Source organism: Podarcis pityusensis, assembly GCF_964106645.2.
Source record: "Podarcis pityusensis genome assembly, chromosome: 6".
NCBI classification, from domain to species: Eukaryota; Metazoa; Chordata; class Lepidosauria; order Squamata; family Lacertidae; genus Podarcis; species Podarcis pityusensis.
The window spans coordinates 70,627,790-70,644,330 of NC_138030.1; the positions used below are offsets into that span (position 1 = coordinate 70,627,790).

At 45.8% G+C, this 16,541-nt stretch overlaps 2 protein-coding genes across 7 annotated transcripts in view; both read right to left on the reverse strand.

The window, feature by feature from the left end:
• The window catches only part of COL24A1 (collagen type XXIV alpha 1 chain), a 331,774-nt gene that overhangs the window by 256,762 nt on the left and 58,471 nt on the right, over positions 1–16,541 (reverse strand). The gene's annotated exons all lie outside the window — the stretch shown is intronic.
• Positions 1–16,541, reverse strand: part of ODF2L (outer dense fiber of sperm tails 2 like) — a 39,879-nt gene that overhangs the window by 21,403 nt on the left and 1,935 nt on the right. For 3 of the 6 annotated variants that reach the window (XM_081008631.1, XM_081008626.1, XM_081008628.1), the window contains 7 exons: positions 15,673–15,771; positions 14,801–14,971; positions 11,662–11,816; positions 10,675–10,801; positions 9,169–9,300; positions 1,912–1,974; positions 1,165–1,236 (listed from right to left, as the gene is read on the reverse strand). In XM_081008631.1, coding sequence (XP_080864757.1) covers positions 1,165–1,236; positions 1,912–1,974; positions 9,169–9,300; positions 10,675–10,801; positions 11,662–11,816; positions 14,801–14,971; positions 15,673–15,771 — 819 coding nt within the window. The remainder of the gene's footprint in view (positions 1–1,164; positions 1,237–1,911; positions 1,975–9,168; positions 9,301–10,674; positions 10,802–11,661; positions 11,817–14,800; positions 14,972–15,672; positions 15,772–16,541) is intronic. The other 3 variants (XM_081008630.1, XM_081008629.1, XM_081008627.1) reach the window with 2 other exon arrangements.

Consider the following 16,541-nt stretch of genomic DNA (forward strand, 5'->3'; position numbering starts at 1 on the left):
ATGTGGGTGTCTCTGCCATCAGTTGTATAGGCCTTTAATGTGTTACTTGTGGTGCCAAAAATATATATTTATATGAAGGAAATGGGGTATAGGGAGAATCCAGGGCTTGTCTGCAGAGCGGAAGGAAAGGGGGACCTTTTTCTGCCTCCCCATTTCCAGCCACTCTCTGAAGGCTGAAGAAGGGACCCTCTTAAGAATATTAGGGGGGCAGGCAGGGGAAACATGATGAGGTCTATACCATGTGAAAAATGAACATAAGATTTTAGCTGCCGTTCATTCATTTCCAGCTTTGTATTCTAGTTATAAATAAGCGCGCCTAGACATTCCGTTGTTGCGCCCTTCTGAAAGAAAAGCAGCTAACTTTAATAGAAGAAATTAAAAACACTAATAAAAAAAAACCAAACAGATGATATGAACAAGTACCCAGCAATATATATTTTTTAAAAAATTACATGCTACATTTGCCTATCAATAAAATTTCAGTACCCAAGGAGAGGAAATAATAATTCAATTAATACATTCCACAAAATCAATACAATCCTATTGCACATACATTTCAAATAACAGGTAAGGGGATAACAAAACACCTATTTTAGTAAAAGATATACACTCTTAGGCTGCAATCCTAAACACATTACATACCTGGGAATAAGATCCACTTAATAAAGTGGGACTTACCATATATACTCGAGTATAAGCCGACTTTTTCAGCACATTTTTTATGCTGAAAAAGCCCCCCTCGGCTTATACTCGAGTGAGGTGGGCAGCGGCGGTGGAACGAGCAGCCCGAAAGCAGCCCTTTTGGGCTGCTTGTTCTTCCTCCGCCGCTGCCGCCACCACCAGGTTTGTGGTGTGGTGAACCGGCTTATACTTGAGGCAATACGTTTCCCCAGTTTTCTGTGCTAAAATTAGGTGCCTCGGCTTATATTCGGCTCGGCTGATACTTGAGTATATAGATACTTCTGAGTAGACAAGTCTGAGACTGCACAGCTACACTCTCATTCTGGAAGTTAACGTACTGAAATATTGGAACACACCAAAATCTAGCTTAGAACTAGCAGGAACCACAAGAGATTGATAAAGTTGTCAAATCATGTAATTTGGTAAACATAAACTTATGGCAGGTGAAGTAAAACAGCTGTACAAAGGGAAATGCTAACTTACTTTCTCATGCTGAAGCTGAGTAGAAAGCTCTAAAATATACCTTTCTTTTCGAAGCACTTCATGCTTGAGTTCCTTCAAAGGAAAAAAAACCAGATTATTATTATTATTTGCATACTAGAGAGCCAAGGATTTGTAACTCGAGGGGGGCGGGGGAGAGAACAAGGATCGAAAGTATACTGGCTTTCATGACAGAGGGCTCATTTAGATATCAGCAGGCCCAAAAATAGTCAAAACACTGTGTGAACTTTCCCCAGAAGCTCTGAGAATGACATCTTCGTAGTCAAGATAACCTTACAATTAATTGGTAGATGTTAAAGCCGTGGGCTCATATATGTTTATAGCCACTTGCTTTGATAGAAACTAATTGGTTTGCCTTGATGTTATCACTATCTGGCGGCTCGGGAGTGTTGGGCTCTGGGCCCAGAAAAGGGGAACTATCTGTAAGATTTGGGTATTTGCCACCTATCTAGTTAGGTGAAGTGATGGGAAATCCCACCCAAATTGGCGAATGCTGCTTTGTCTATTAATAAGGTATGAACATTTCCTTGGGAGCGGACAAGCCATCTCCTTGCTGCAGTGTCCATCCTATGTCTGCAAATAATAATAATAATAATAATAATAATAATAATACAGACAACATGCAGCATGGCTCCCTCATCGTATGTGCAACTGCTTAAAATGCCTAAAACAGGCTGTGGTGTCGCCTTCACGAAACGAAATGATGACATGCCAAAGAACAGAACTTACTACAGCTTCAGTTTCGCTTTCAGTCAACTTCCGTATCAAATCTTCAATCTGTGTACTGATAATCTAAAAATAAGAAAAATGAAACAAAACTGATTTAGTGTCACTTAATATTGAATACAACATATTATGTTTAACATACTGTACTTCCTGCGACATAAAACTCCCAACATTCCAAGTGACCATGCCCTCTATTTACAGTTAAGAACTAAGAAAAGAAAAAACTACAAGCGCAGATAAGAAAGTTCCTTTGTGAATTAAAATCTGATGTGTTTAGAGGTCATTTTTTTAAGCCCCAAAAGTCTATTTTATTAATTGATCTTTAAAAAGAGAGAGAGAGAGAAGAGATTTTCTACTTATTTTTTCTTATCCAAGTAATAGTTTAAAGGAGTATTCTGTCAGGGAACTGACATCGGAGCGGGAGGCGAAGGGGAGGCTCCTAGATGATGCTGGAGAAGGACCCAGCAGCAGGGGGAGAAGCAGCTCAGTGGAGGGGGAAGCATTTAAGCGCAACACCAGGAACAAAGGTGGGCAGATGGGGGAATCGGAGAGAGGGCTCCCGGACTCTTCACTGGAACTCAGTGAGGAGGGGACAGGTCCTCCGCTACCTACGCCCTCCCTGCGCAGAAGGCTCCCGCGCAGTGAGAGGAGGAGGAGACTGGGTGTCAAACAACTCTTATGTTGGAAGAGATTCAAGAAACGCCCACTGACGGATTCTGCCAGTGACTGAGACAGTCATGGATTAGAAAGGGCTGTGCAGTCAGAAAGGTTTAACAAGGCAAATTAGCCTAGAGAGGCACCAGTTTACGCACGAGTAACTCATACTCATCACAGCAATCCGTCAGTCCCTGAAAGTTGCTCGTGCGCAGCAGCAGGCAGGCAGCATCATGAGCAAGCCCGGAGAAGCCAGCACCCAGGGGGGAGCAGCTGGAGGGCAAACGCTGGTGGAGAGGAACCGAGAGTTGGAGCAGCATGTGGCCATTCTGACGGCGCGGCTGGACGAAAGGCGGTCTCAAGATGCACAGGTCAGACCCACCCCCATAGCAAGGAAGGTACCGGGACTGGTGCACAAATTTGGGGGGAAGCCGCAAGAATACAGTGCGTTTCGAACGGAAATAGAGTACGCATTGGAATTGCAGCATGACGATTTTGAAGACGACGCGGCGCGGGTGGCATATATTGTGGGTCACCTGCAGGACGGGGCCAGGGAATGGGTCAGGCCCCTTATGGCGACGCAGAATGCCGCCATGCAGGACCTGAGGAAATTCTTCCAAGCAATGGACGCAATGTTTTCCACTGATGTTCAAAAAAGTGTGACAAAGCGGGAATTGATGAACTGTAAACAGGGGAGCCAGTCAGTTAGGGACTACTGGTCGCGCTTTGCCATGATAGTTCACCGCCTCGGGTGGCAACTGGACTCCGAACCCATACAGATGTTATTCGAGGAGGGGTTGTCCCCAACGGTTAAGGATGAACTTTCCCGCGCACCCCGCCCACAGGGGATGGATCAGCTGACCAAGGCTGTGCTTGCGATTGGCATGCGCCAGGAAGCGCGGGCCCAGGAGAGGCGGGAAGGGAGAGAGCAACGTTGCCATGACTACCGCATTCCTGAAATACCAAGGCAGCCTTCCCCGCCAGCAGAGCCAATGGAAATAGATGGGGCACGCGTGCGGGAAGTTTCAAGCACCAGCGAAGGGTGCAAAAAGGAGGGAAAGGATTGGAAAACCTCCAAGAAGTGTTACCTTTGCCAGCGGCCAGGCCATTTTGCCAGAGCCTGCCCTCAAAGAAAGGCCTGGCAAGGAATGGTGGGAGCCGCAGGGGGTGAGGAGGAGGTGGTAAAGGAACAGGAACAGGGAAACGGGAACGCTTGGCTGCCAATCAAGGGGCACAACAGCCAGGCCAGCCACCAGTAAAAGTGCCCCAACCAGACCCCCCCAAGGCGGCAATAGCCATCGAAGTGGTGCTAGAACTCCCGAACGGGCACCCAGTCAGGGTGAAAGGGATGCTGGATTCAGGCAGCTCATGTAATTTCTTCAGCAAAGACTTTGCATTAGAGCACCAGCTCCACTTACTGCCTTTGGATTTTCCCTTGCAAGTGACCACCATTGATGGCAGGGAGCTTCTAGGAGGGGAAGTGACACACCAGACCCCACCAATGAGAATGAGGGTGTCTAGGCACTCGGAGACCATCGCCTTTCACATCGCCTCACTAGCAGGGCCCCCAATAATATTAGGGATGAGCTGGCTAGCACAACATGATCCAGTGGTGGCGTGGCATCAGAGGACAGTCACCTTTGGGTCAGCTTACTGCCTGGAACACTGTCTGGGGGGGGAAGCCCCAAGAATGACCGTGGCCAGGGTGGCTGGGATGGCGGTGGAGCGGAAAGGGGAGGTGCCGCCACAATACGCAGATCTGCGGGAGGTCTTCAGCGAGAAGGAGGCAGATAGACTGCCACCCCATAGGTCCTTTGACTGCCAGATCAACTTGCTTCCGGGGGCTCAGCTGCCAGTGGGTAAGCTGTACGCCATGTCTGACAGGGAGATGAAGGAGTTGCGAGAATTTATTGACAAGAACCTGAAAAGAGGCTTCATAAGAGAATCAAAGGCAGTAGGGGGCAGTCCGGTGTTCTTTGTGGACAAAAAGGACACAAATAAACCCAGGCTCGTAGTGGACTATAGAGCTGTCAATTTGGTGTCAGAACCCGTGACCTTCCCAATGCCCAGGATTGACGACATTTTAACGCGAGTGAGGAAAGGCAAAATTTTTACCAAGCTGGACCTCAGGGGCGCATACAATTTGATCAGGATGAGGGAGGGGGACGAATGGAAGACCACAATGTTCACACCCCTAGGTGCCTTTGAGTACTTAGTTATGCCTTTTGGATTACAGTCGGGCTCCGCCTGTTTTCAAGCTTTCATACACCACGTGTTGGGGTCTCTGCTGTACAAGAACTGCGTAGCCTTCTTGGACGACGTCTTAATTTATTCGGACAATGAGGAGCAACATGTTAGAGACGTCAGGGAAGTGTTACAACGACTGCAGAAGCACCAGTTGTGGGTCAAGCTGGAAAAATGTCAGTTTCACGCCAGAGAAGTCGAGTTTCTGGGGTACAAGTTGTCTGACAAAGGCTTAGCGATGGACCCAAGCAAGGTGCAGGCAGTACTGGAGTGGAAGGCTCTCAAAACACGGAAGGACGTACAGAGGTTCCTAGGGTTCAGCAACTTCTACAGGAAGTTCATCAAGAACTTCGCCCACTTGACAGCGCCCATCACGGATTGTCTCAGTAGCAAAAAGAAGTTTGTGTGGACAGAAGAGGCCCAGCAATCCTTCGAAAAACTGAAGAAGGCGTTCGCATCGGAAGAGCAACTCCTGCACGTAGATCTGGAGAAACCCCTGAGGCTAGAGACCGACGCGTCCGACAGAGCCGTAGGGGCGGTCCTTTTGCAGTCAGGGAGGGGCAAGCAGGAATGGAAACCGTGTGCCTTTTTCTCGAGAAAACTGAGCAAGTCGGAGCAAAACTATACAGTGTATGACCGCGAACTGCTGGCAATCTACGCGGCCTTTCGTCGTTGGCGTCATCTACTGATAGGGGCGCAACAACAGATCCAGGTTTGCACAGATCACAAGAACTTGGAGTACTGGAGAACCGCACGAGTACTCAACCAGAGACAGATTCGATGGGCACAGGAGTTCTCCAAGTTTTTCTTTGAAATCCGATATGTGCCCGGAGAGGAAAACGTAAGAGCAGACGCTCTCTCGCGTAAACCGGAGTACCTGGAAGGAGAGGGGCCGCTGGAGAAACGACACGTGATCCCCAAGGACCGATGGGTGTGTGGGGGAACTTTGGTGGGGAAACGAGAACTAGCCGGGCTGACCAGAAACGACGTGTTCGCGCAAACTAAAATCCGGGAACTACGAGACGGAAGAGGGACCCAAGAAGGGTTTGAGGAGAAGGAAGGGGTACTATACTATAGGGGAGCGCTGTACGTACCGGGGGAGACCCTGAGGGGAAAGGTACTCAAACAACTCCACGACAACCCCACAGCAGGGCACTTTGGACAGCACAAAACCATGATGCTTGTGACCAGGCAGTTCTGGTGGCCCAGGGTGAGGGAGGATGTACGGGAATATGTACAGGGGTGCGACCGCTGCCAAAGGGCAAAGGGGGAGCGGGCTGCCCCCACAGGATTACTGGAACCCTTACCCACGCCGGGGAAACCCTGGGAGGTGGTATCCATTGATTTTATGACAGATTTGCCCAAGTCCCGGGGAAAGACAGCAGTCATGGTAGTGGTCGACCTACTGACAAAAATGTGCCATTTTATAGCTTGCTCACATGCTGTAACGGCAGAGGAAACAGCCCAGTTGTTTGTGGAGCACATATTCCGGCTGCATGGCGCCCCCTTGAGGGTTATCTCCGACCGCGGAAAACAATTTACTTCCCGGTTCTGGAGGAAGCTCATGAGCTTGCTGCAGGTGGAGGTGGGTTTCTCGACGGCGAGACACCCAGAGACCAACGGGCAAGCAGAAAGAGCGAACAGTATACTCCAGCAATACCTACGCTGCTATGTCAGCGAGAGGCAGAACGATTGGGTAGAAAAACTAGCGCTGGCTGAATTCGCGTACAACAACGCGGAACACGTGTCCACGGGAATGAGCCCATTCATGGCCAACCATGGGTGTCATCCCAGGGCCTTCCCGGGGAGTGGGGAGGAAAGCTGGAGCGTACCCGCTGCAGAGCAGTTTGTGGAAGAAATGGAGGCCCTACACCAGCAACTTAAGATGAACTTGGAGCGGGCCAAGGAAACTTACAAGAGGCAGGCAGACAAGCACCGCAGGGAAGGGGAGACCATACGGGTGGGGGACCGGGTGTGGTTGTCCACCCAAGGGCTACCTTTCAAAGGGGGGTGCAAGAAGTTGCAGCCCAGACGGCTGGGACCTTTTGAGGTAACACAGCAAGTTAATCCCGTGGCATTTAAGCTCAAGTTGCCTGATAACATGAAAATACACCCGGTTTTCCACAGGTCCCTGCTCTCACCGCATAGGGAAGGGCGGGAATTCCAGGGGGCAAGAGGGAGAAGTCACCACACACCCGCAGGTAGAAGAAAGGGAACACCACCACAGGGCCACGGAAATACTGGACTCAAGGTGGCAAGGGCGCCGGGTGGAGTATTTGGTAGCGTGGGAAGGGGAACCCAGGTCCGAAAACACGTGGGTCCCCACGGAAGCCTTCGAGGACAGGTATCTGGTGGAGGTATTCCACCGCCGGTTCCCGGACAAACCCAAACCCCTGGAGAGATTCTGGGAGGAGCAATTTGGAACCACAGATGAGGAAGAGGTATTTGAGGGATTTTCTGACTCCGAGGAGGAGGGAGGAGAGGTTTCGGAGGAAGAAGAATCAGACTGGGAAGACCACCCCGTTGGCAGGTGGAAGAGCGGGTGGGAAGCAGGTTTCGAATCCACAGAAGATGGTGACAGTTCCTTCCGGGGGTTCCCCGCCTCCTCGGCCGACGAAGGGGACGAAGTTGGTCCCACAGGTCGGTCCAGGGGTGGAGGGGATTCTGGGGGGGAGGTGGATGTCAGGGAACTGACATCGGAGCGGGAGGCGAAGGGGAGGCTCCTAGATGATGCTGGAGAAGGACCCAGCAGCAGGGGGAGAAGCAGCTCAGTGGAGGGGGAAGCATTTAAGCGCAACACCAGGAACAAAGGTGGGCAGATGGGGGAATCGGAGAGAGGGCTCCCGGACTCTTCACTGGAACTCAGTGAGGAGGGGACAGGTCCTCCGCTACCTACGCCCTCCCTGCGCAGAAGGCTCCCGCGCAGTGAGAGGAGGAGGAGACTGGGTGTCAAACAACTCTTATGTTGGAAGAGATTCAAGAAACGCCCACTGACGGATTCTGCCAGTGACTGAGACAGTGATGGATTAGAAAGGGCTGTGCAGTCAGAAAGGTTTAACAAGGCAAATTAGCCTAGAGAGGCACCAGTTTACGCACGAGTAACTCATACTCATCACATATTCTATTCAATGGGCAATATCCAATATAAGATAATAATTTAAAAATTAAAATTATTAGAGTTTCTCTTGTTCAAAAGACCTCTGTTTGTGTGCATGGGAGACCTGCCCGCTCTCTCCCAACCTACAGCCCTCCACATATACGAAAATATTTTTCTAAAAAGTTATCAGATACTAAATTTCCTGCCAAGAGAATGGACAGGTGGATATCAACTCAGCCCTGTTTCAGTTCAGGAACAACTTCGTTGCTGCACTGAAGGTTTAATTCTTATAAGAAGATGTTTGTCTAGGTTGTGTTCCAGCCCAGGGAAAGTTGATAATGGGGTCCTGACGACATTGTGCAGGATTCAGGTGTTAGCATAAGCCAAAAGCATTTTAAGTACAATATGCAGTTATGTGCAGAAAATGCTTGCATATTGACATTCTTCATGAGCACACTGCTTGCCAACAGGGAGGTTACAGGCTGCTGTGCTAAGTGGTAAGCCGAAACCCAGATCAACTGGCAAGGAAGACCAAACCAAACCTGATGCTGTTAATTAGGCAAGTGCAGCTCTGGTCTGTAAACAGATCTGCTGCAACCCAGGGAATCTTTTGGTGGCAGCAAGATGGATCTACCGTATTTTTCGCTCTGTAAGATGCACCAGCCCACAAGACACACCTAGTTTTTGGAGGAAGAAAACAAGAAAAAAAATATTCTGAATCTCAGAAGCCAGAACAGCAAGAGGGATCGCTGCGCAGTGAAAGCAGCAATCCCTCTTGCTTTTCTGGCTCCTGGGATAGCTGTGTAGCCTGCATTCGCTCCATAAGACGCACACACATTTCCCCTTACTTTTTAGGAGGGAAAAAGTGAGTCTTATAGAGCAAAAAATATGGTAGTTTGCCCCTGCGCACGAGGGGAATGGATTCTTGGCCACCTGACAAATCCGTCTGGGAGAAAGATCTACAGCTCTGCTGCACAAAGCAAGAGACTTAGAAACCTTGTTCATAAAAGCATCTAATCAAAAGCAATTCCTGGGCTAGACACAAACAAAGAGCAACACAGAAACTTATCGGGATGGGCCAACAAACTCAAGGGCTTGCCCCCCTTGTCTCAGGACACTGCTTGATATATATCATCTCATTTTATTTTTCTGTGAATTCACCTCCTTCTTTGAAAATTCTACTTCAAACAATGAAAAAAAAATACTTAAAACTTGTTGTTGATAAATACTATACTTGGTTGTGGTTTCTGCGCACGTTCTCTTACTTCTTTTTCCTTGCTTGACCTAAGTAGCTGCTGTAACAGTCCCTTCATATTTTTGAGAGCCCCTAGCTCCATTACCAGTAAATCCTCTTGCATAGAAATCTTTATCATATCCGCTGCAGAAACGTAACAAGCCTGACAAAAATATTAAATCGCAGATAAGTCGTTTTGTAAAAAAAGAAAACCCTCTTTTTGCCCAAACCAGTGTGACACTGTTCAGAACCTTAAAACAGAACCGTTTTGATAAAACAAACCTTTTACATCATTTGAACACACAGAACGATCACAAATACAAAACGATAGGAAACGATTTTGCTATGACGCCTGTCACAAATACAGTGGTACCTTGGGTTAAGAACTTAATTCGTTCCAGAGGTCCGTTCTTAACCTGAAACTGTTCTTAACCTGAAGCACCACTTTAGCTAATGGGGCCTCCTGCTGCTGCCGTGCTGCTGTTGCGCGATTTCTGTTCTCATCCTGAAGCAAAGTTCTTAACCTGAGGTACTATTTCTGCGTTAGCGGACTCTGTAACCTGAAGCATCCGTAACCTGAAGCATCTGTAACCCAAGGTACCACTGTAACTAGCTTTTCTCCAAACCAAAGCAGCACTGCTGGTTCTGGAGCAGAGATGATAGCAAGGCTGGGACATCTCAGGCCAGAGGTCCAAATGCAGCTCTCCAGGCCTATCAATCTGGCCCCCAAAACTCTCCCTCACTGGCCATGCTTGCATCTCAAGTGTTTTGTCTGAATGGAATGTGTCCTTGCACTCAGATGATGCCTGGTCGTCTGAATGGAGGATAGAGGGTGTCTGTGAGGGTGTGTGAGCGTTCATATGAATTAATCCACAAAGGTAAAATTTAATTTTGCTGCTTTGCCTGATTTTACCCTCTGGCCTCATCCACCACTAAGCACATGGCCCAAGGAAGGTTGCTTAGATAAGAATGCAGCTGAAAAATATTCACCAGCCCTTGGTCTACAGACACAGGCTGAATTGCAGCTAGACACAAGACACATCATTTTAACATACCCGATTCAAAATTTCCAGAAGGGTAGCTGCATTAGTCTTTTGCAGCAAAGAGTCTTGCAGCACCTTAAAGACTAACAAATTTTGTTGTGGCGTATCGTCTACAAAAACTTGTGCCATCAGCATTATGGAGCATCTGATGAAGTCCACAAAAGCTTCTGCCACAATGTATTTGTTAGTCTTTAAAGTACTCATAGCTTGTTATTCCTTCTTCAAACTGTATGCATAACGGCAGTCAATGTTTTTGTGTTTCAGCAGCAAACAGCATAAGCTTGGATATAGCAAAGTCATAGCATGAGAGAAAGATGCTTCCATTCATGCAAAGGAAGGGCACATATTTTCTGCCAGTTGCCAACCCAGCGGCAGCTCTCTGCTGAACTGAGCACAGTAGGCTTCAGGAAAATCCAGTATCAAGAACAGAACTCTGTTGTTCTTAGGCCATACTGCAACCAAGTATCATTCAGTAATTGTCAATGTAAACTTACCTTTGAAATTCTAGTTAGAGTTTCTTTAAAAGACGGCAGGAACATTTCTGCTGAACCAATTGCCAACTCTGCTTCGTGGAGCTTTTTCTGAAAAGCAGCTTCGTCCTGAATGGTGTCTTCCCACAACCTATAAACAAAAGACTAATGTTTATTAGGAAAAACTGTGCCCGTGTTACTCTGTATAACCTTAATTTAAATGCTAACTGCAATTCAGCCAGTGGCTGGGCACACTTACTAACACAAAGCCTAACGTCCCATCAAAAGTAAGAGTTAATTATCCTCTTGGAGACTTCCACAGTGGTTCTTTCCTTTTGTGAATCGCGAGGACTTAGTACATCATTTCACCTAATGCTTTTTCACATGTAGGGCATTTATTTTGCTTAGGGTAAACATGTATCATGGGCATCCATAGGGCATCTATGCAATATGAAGCCATGGAAAGTTAGGGGCTGGCCAGAACGTGTGCACACTGCGAAACATATATGCAAATTATGGTTTGTTTTACGATAATAAGTTTTGAGACTCAAACAGAAAATTGGTGAGTATTAAATAAAACTTCTGTGTGCTTTTAAAAAAAAGTTTTTTAAAAATGTAAGAACGTGTAGGAACAGCACACATGTTAAACCCATGTTTCAGATAGCTCTAGTTTGGAAGTACAGTGGTACCTCGGGTTACAGATGCTTCAGGTTACAGATGCTGCTAATCCAGAAATACTACCTCGGGTTAAGAACTTTGCTTCAGGATGAGAACAGAAATTGTGCTCTGGCAGCGTGGCGGCAGCGGGAAGCCCCATTAGCTGAAGTGGTGCTTCAGGTTAAGAACCATTTCAGGTTAAGAACGGACCTCCGGAACGAATTAAGTACTTAACCCGAGGTACCACTGTAATTGGCACTGCATGGCATTCCCCTAAATGAATAGCTTTAGGGAAATGTTCTAGGGTAAAATATCTGAGCTGCATTACACACACCACTCAACTTAAAAGCATACCTTTCTCTTTCACTTTCACTCTGTGTTTCTTCCAAGGAACTCTCCTCAGATTCCCCTGTAAGGCAAGGCAAGGCTTCCTTCATCCTGGTCCTGTGTTTATCCACAAGTCGGCCGTATGAACCCCAGTTCTCCTTCAAGCATTCTTGTTCTGGAAGCTTATAAAATAATGTTTTGGCTTCACTGCTTATTCTCTCTCTTCACACACACACAGAGCCACCAAATCATCTGCATCAAAAAGTTCTGCATCAAAATGCATGCAATCCAGGATAGCAAACTTGCACTTCAGAGATTCTAACATTTCTGTCTCCTCCTATCGACACGCTAAGACACAGCAAGTCCACGTTTCAGCTTGTTACATGCATTGTACTGTCCTCTTAAAACGTCATACAGTACAACAAGACGGGCCAGTTTGTGTAGGGGTGTGTGGAAGACCAAAATCCAAGGGCTGCACACAATTCCTGTTTGTAATAACGCCTGGAAATTTCAGAATACCTTCAAGGCCTTCAGCACTGATGCCTCTGCTAGATCACCCCTCATTTAAACATGAAGACAAATATAATCAACTCATAGATCTTGAAACAATTCATTTCTCTGGAATTAAGAGATCTGTTTGTTAAAAAGTAAAGCAATTTTAAAGGAGGACCTGGTGGCAAAGACAAAAGGCATAAAATGGTCCTGGCTACATCAACTATGGGACGCGGGTGGCGCTGTGGTCTAAACCACAGAGCCTAGGACTTGCCGATCAGAAGGTTGGCGGTTCGAATCCCCACGACGGGGTGAGCTCCCATTGCTTGGTCTCTGTTCCTGCCAACCTAGCAGTTTGAAAGCACGTCAAAGTGCGAGTAGATAAATAGGTACCACTCCGGTGGGAAGGTAAATGGCGTTTTCATGCGCTGCTCTGGTTCACCAGAAGCGGCTTAGTCATGCTGGCCACATGACCTGGAAGCTGTCTGAAGACAAACGCTGGCTCCCTCTGCCTATAGAGCAAGATGAGCGCCGCAACCCCAGTTGTCCACGACTGGACTTAACGGTCAGGGGTCCCTTTACCTTTACCTCAACTATGCACTTTTGCAAAGTATCTGGAACAAAGCGGGGAGGATTTGAGACTCTTGGCACCTTTGGAATCAGTAACAGACCTAGCCATGACACAAAAGGGGCGGTCTCAGTGATATATGGTATGATATTAGAAAGCTTCGTAGGAAACGCGGAAGATATTCGAATGAGATAGGAAACCCGACATAGGAATTTCAGTAAGCAAAAAAGCAGGGGAATCAATATGATAAAATCCATCTTGAAAAACAATTTCGGCTCGCCTCCAGGAAGTTTCCTTTAAAATTATATTTCAGTGGCATTGTACCCCCCCACATCTTGCAAAGATAAATCCTTTAAGCTCACCATTATGTTGGGAAATATTTTCACGTTTGGTGGGAGTTTACCATGGTCCATGCCTTTGGGGGGAAAGTTTTTTAATCTGACCTCCAAAATCACTAACCAATCTATCCCTCCTAATTTGACACTTGTCCTATTATCATTAGATTTGACCCCAAATTCTACACATTAAATCTAAAGAATTAATTTCCTTCCTGTTCACAGGAGCTAGACTAGTTATTGCCCAATGATGGAAGGAAACTTCTAAAATACCAATAGAGGCTTGGGTTAATAACATCTGGAACATCTTGAGTATTGCTCTATTATAACGCCTCACATACCATCAACGACTAATCAAAGGCATCTCCAAAAAAAGATACCTTTTGACATGATCTGATCTCCCCTTTTCCTCTTTTATTGAAGAACAGGGTATTTTAATGCCACCATCATCACAGAGGTGTCTGTGGAGGGGATAGTGATTGAAAATTTATTGTAACTGTATTGTAACATTTGAATAAATGTTTCATTTTTATTTATTTTAAAAATAATACCTTCAAGTAGTAATTTTATTAGTAGTTTAATTTCAAACATCTAAACTGCTGGCTTCTTAAAAAATTACAGGCATCCTAGTTCAGAAGCCCTAGTGTTATATGCAAGTGCAACCTCATTTTCATGGTGTTCAGCCACTGCAACCTTTGACACACCCAGCCTGAGAACATGTTTATTACTGGTGAAGCAACACCTTGAATGGCACCAGTACCATTTATCTGCAAGGAACCTTTCCAACACCACTCCACCTGACAAAGGGGACCCTGAGCGTCTCCCAGTAAAAATAAAAATAAAAAATCAATGCACTGCAAAGGATGCTGAGAAATGTTTCCGGGTGCATGCACTTTAGCCAGGACACACGTCAGACCTCCTGGCCAGTTGCCTTTTGTGAACTGAGCGTGGTTTTGTTTTAGATATTATAATCAGCTATACAGTGCTTTGCAATTATATTCCTGGGGGCAGTTTGCAAAAGGAATTCATCCCACGAAGTGCTTATCTCACCCTTCCACATTTGGGGGGGGGGGGGGATTAGCTGTGAAGGCCACCTATCTTCCAGGGAAGTATGGCTTCCGTTACTAATCTTGTTGTTCCCAAGTAACTCCGAAGGCTACAGTGGATTTTTTTGCGGGGGGGGGGGTGGATTGGGGGGGGTGGAATGTGAAGTGGGAGGGGGAACTAAAATGAGCAGAGAATGACAGTTGGGTTGAACATTCTGCCAGCTAAAAGGGAGTGGAAAGAGTGGAGGATAGAGGAATCTGTCTCTGCAGGAAATGGTTTTTAGGGAGATTATTAGTTATAATTTCACTCATCGTAGCCTTCACATAACTGTGTATTTGTTTTCAAGGCTCCCCAGATTAACATCCTGGCTTGGTTCTCATGAATAGTATCTTAATAAGCTGGGATACAAATGAGATTTGTGCATCACCCACAACTTTTGTGCTGGTGAAAGTGGGGAAACAAACTGGGTTTACCACAGTTGCATATTAAATCCAAATGAGGAAGCTATGGTTGATGGTCTCCAAACAAAGTGAGACATGGAACTATGGTTTAAAACGGGTTTCTAAATCGTGACTTGTTTGGATACCGTTAACTATAGTTCCATGAACGTATATAGGTTTTTAGGTTTAGGTGATTTAACATTTAGCTGAATAACGTTTTCACTTAAAAATAAAATAAAATCAAGATTTATATTAATACTATTTGTATTTCCTGCACATCTTACATGATTATCTGAGCTGTCCACTTCTTCACTTAGAGAACTCAAATGCTTTCCAAGTTGGCTGGATGTTTCTGTCTCAAGATGATCTCTCTTAAAACTCAAATCACAGGACTGAATAACTGAACAAAGTTTTTCTGCTTCCCCAGAAGTTAGGTATGGCACAAGTCTTGTTTCCTAAAAACACCATCCATATAACATTAAGTAAATGCGTGCTGCTAGACAAATACATCTGTTTCAGAAACAGAACACAGCTACTTATATCAGGGATGGGGAACCAGTGGCCTTCCAAGTGTTGTTGGACTCCAAATCCCATCAGCCCCAGACAGCAAAGCCAATAGTCAGGGATTATGGGAGTTGTGGTCCAACACAGGACCCCCACCCCTGACTTACATTATCAAAACAAGAATTTTTAAATGCAATAAATTACTTAAAATAGACACCATGGGAAATGTATCAGAGTTTAATCACATCAGCAAATTTTAAGGAATACTGAACAGCATCCAAACAACAGTGAAATCAGTTTCTGTTTGCTATTTTGTTTTTCTTAGAGCAATATGTACATATGGCACAATGAATTCCTTTTGGAATAGAGGGGAGTTTCAAAAACAGTTTGCGATGTTGACAACGCATTCAATGCGGGGTGGGGAAGGCACAAATTTGACTCTGGTTTACTTGTGTGAACCAAAGTTGCTCTTCAGACTGCGCCCATCCTCCTTCAGACGGAAAATCAGGAGGAGTGCATTTTTGAGTTTGTGATATAACAACAGTCTTATTCTTTAATATTTAAGAATATATTGTCTCCGTTTGCAGAGACAAACTTTGGAATGGGGGGGGGCATAGCTATTTCAGTAACAAACTTCCTTTTAACAGCTTACCTCGCAACGGCTAGAAGAGGAAAGGTCCCTCTGCACATGGTCATGAGACCCATCACTGTTCTGGTCATACAGGCTGGATGGTGGTGCTTCCTTTTCTTTCTGAAAAATAAAGTATGAGCGTAGAGAGTGTCTGAATTTTTACTGGGTTCACAAGTTAAATGCTGCCTGAATTTGTATCAGTTGCAGCAAAGGTGCTCCGTTTCAAGTCAGTGTTTAACAGAGTAATCCTAGCCATGTCCACTTTGAAGTTAAGTCCTACTGAACTCTTAGCCCCAGGTACATGGGCAGCCTTAGAGATGACTAAGTAATCCCTGGAGTTCTTAATGTCAAAGTACAGTGGTGCCCCGCAAGACGAATGCCTCGCAAGACGAAAAACTCGCTAGACGAAAGGGTTTTGCGTTTTTTGAGTCGTTCCGCAAGACGAATTTCCCTATGGGCTTGCTTCGCAAGACGAAACGTCTTGCGAGTTCTTGCGAGTTTGTTTCCTTTTTCTTAAAGCCGCTAAGCCGTTAATAGCCGTTAATAGCTGTTAATAGCCGCTAATAGCCGTGCTTCGCAAGACAAAAAAACCGCAAGACGAAGAGACTCGCTGAACGGATTAATTTCGTCTTGCGAGGCACCACTGTAATACATTTCCACTTGAGCTAAGTGCTACAATTTTGTTTACTAGTGTATTTGTAATCTGCTGAAAATAAATACACACACACACACAAACACACACACATTTACAGGATATTATTCAAAACTGAATTCTTTAAGGTCTTCCAAGTTTAGAGATGCAAAAGCCATGTTGCAAATGAGGCATTTGCAAAATATTCTAACGCACAATTATTCCAAGTAGAGTTTATTTCTATTACAGTGGTACCTTG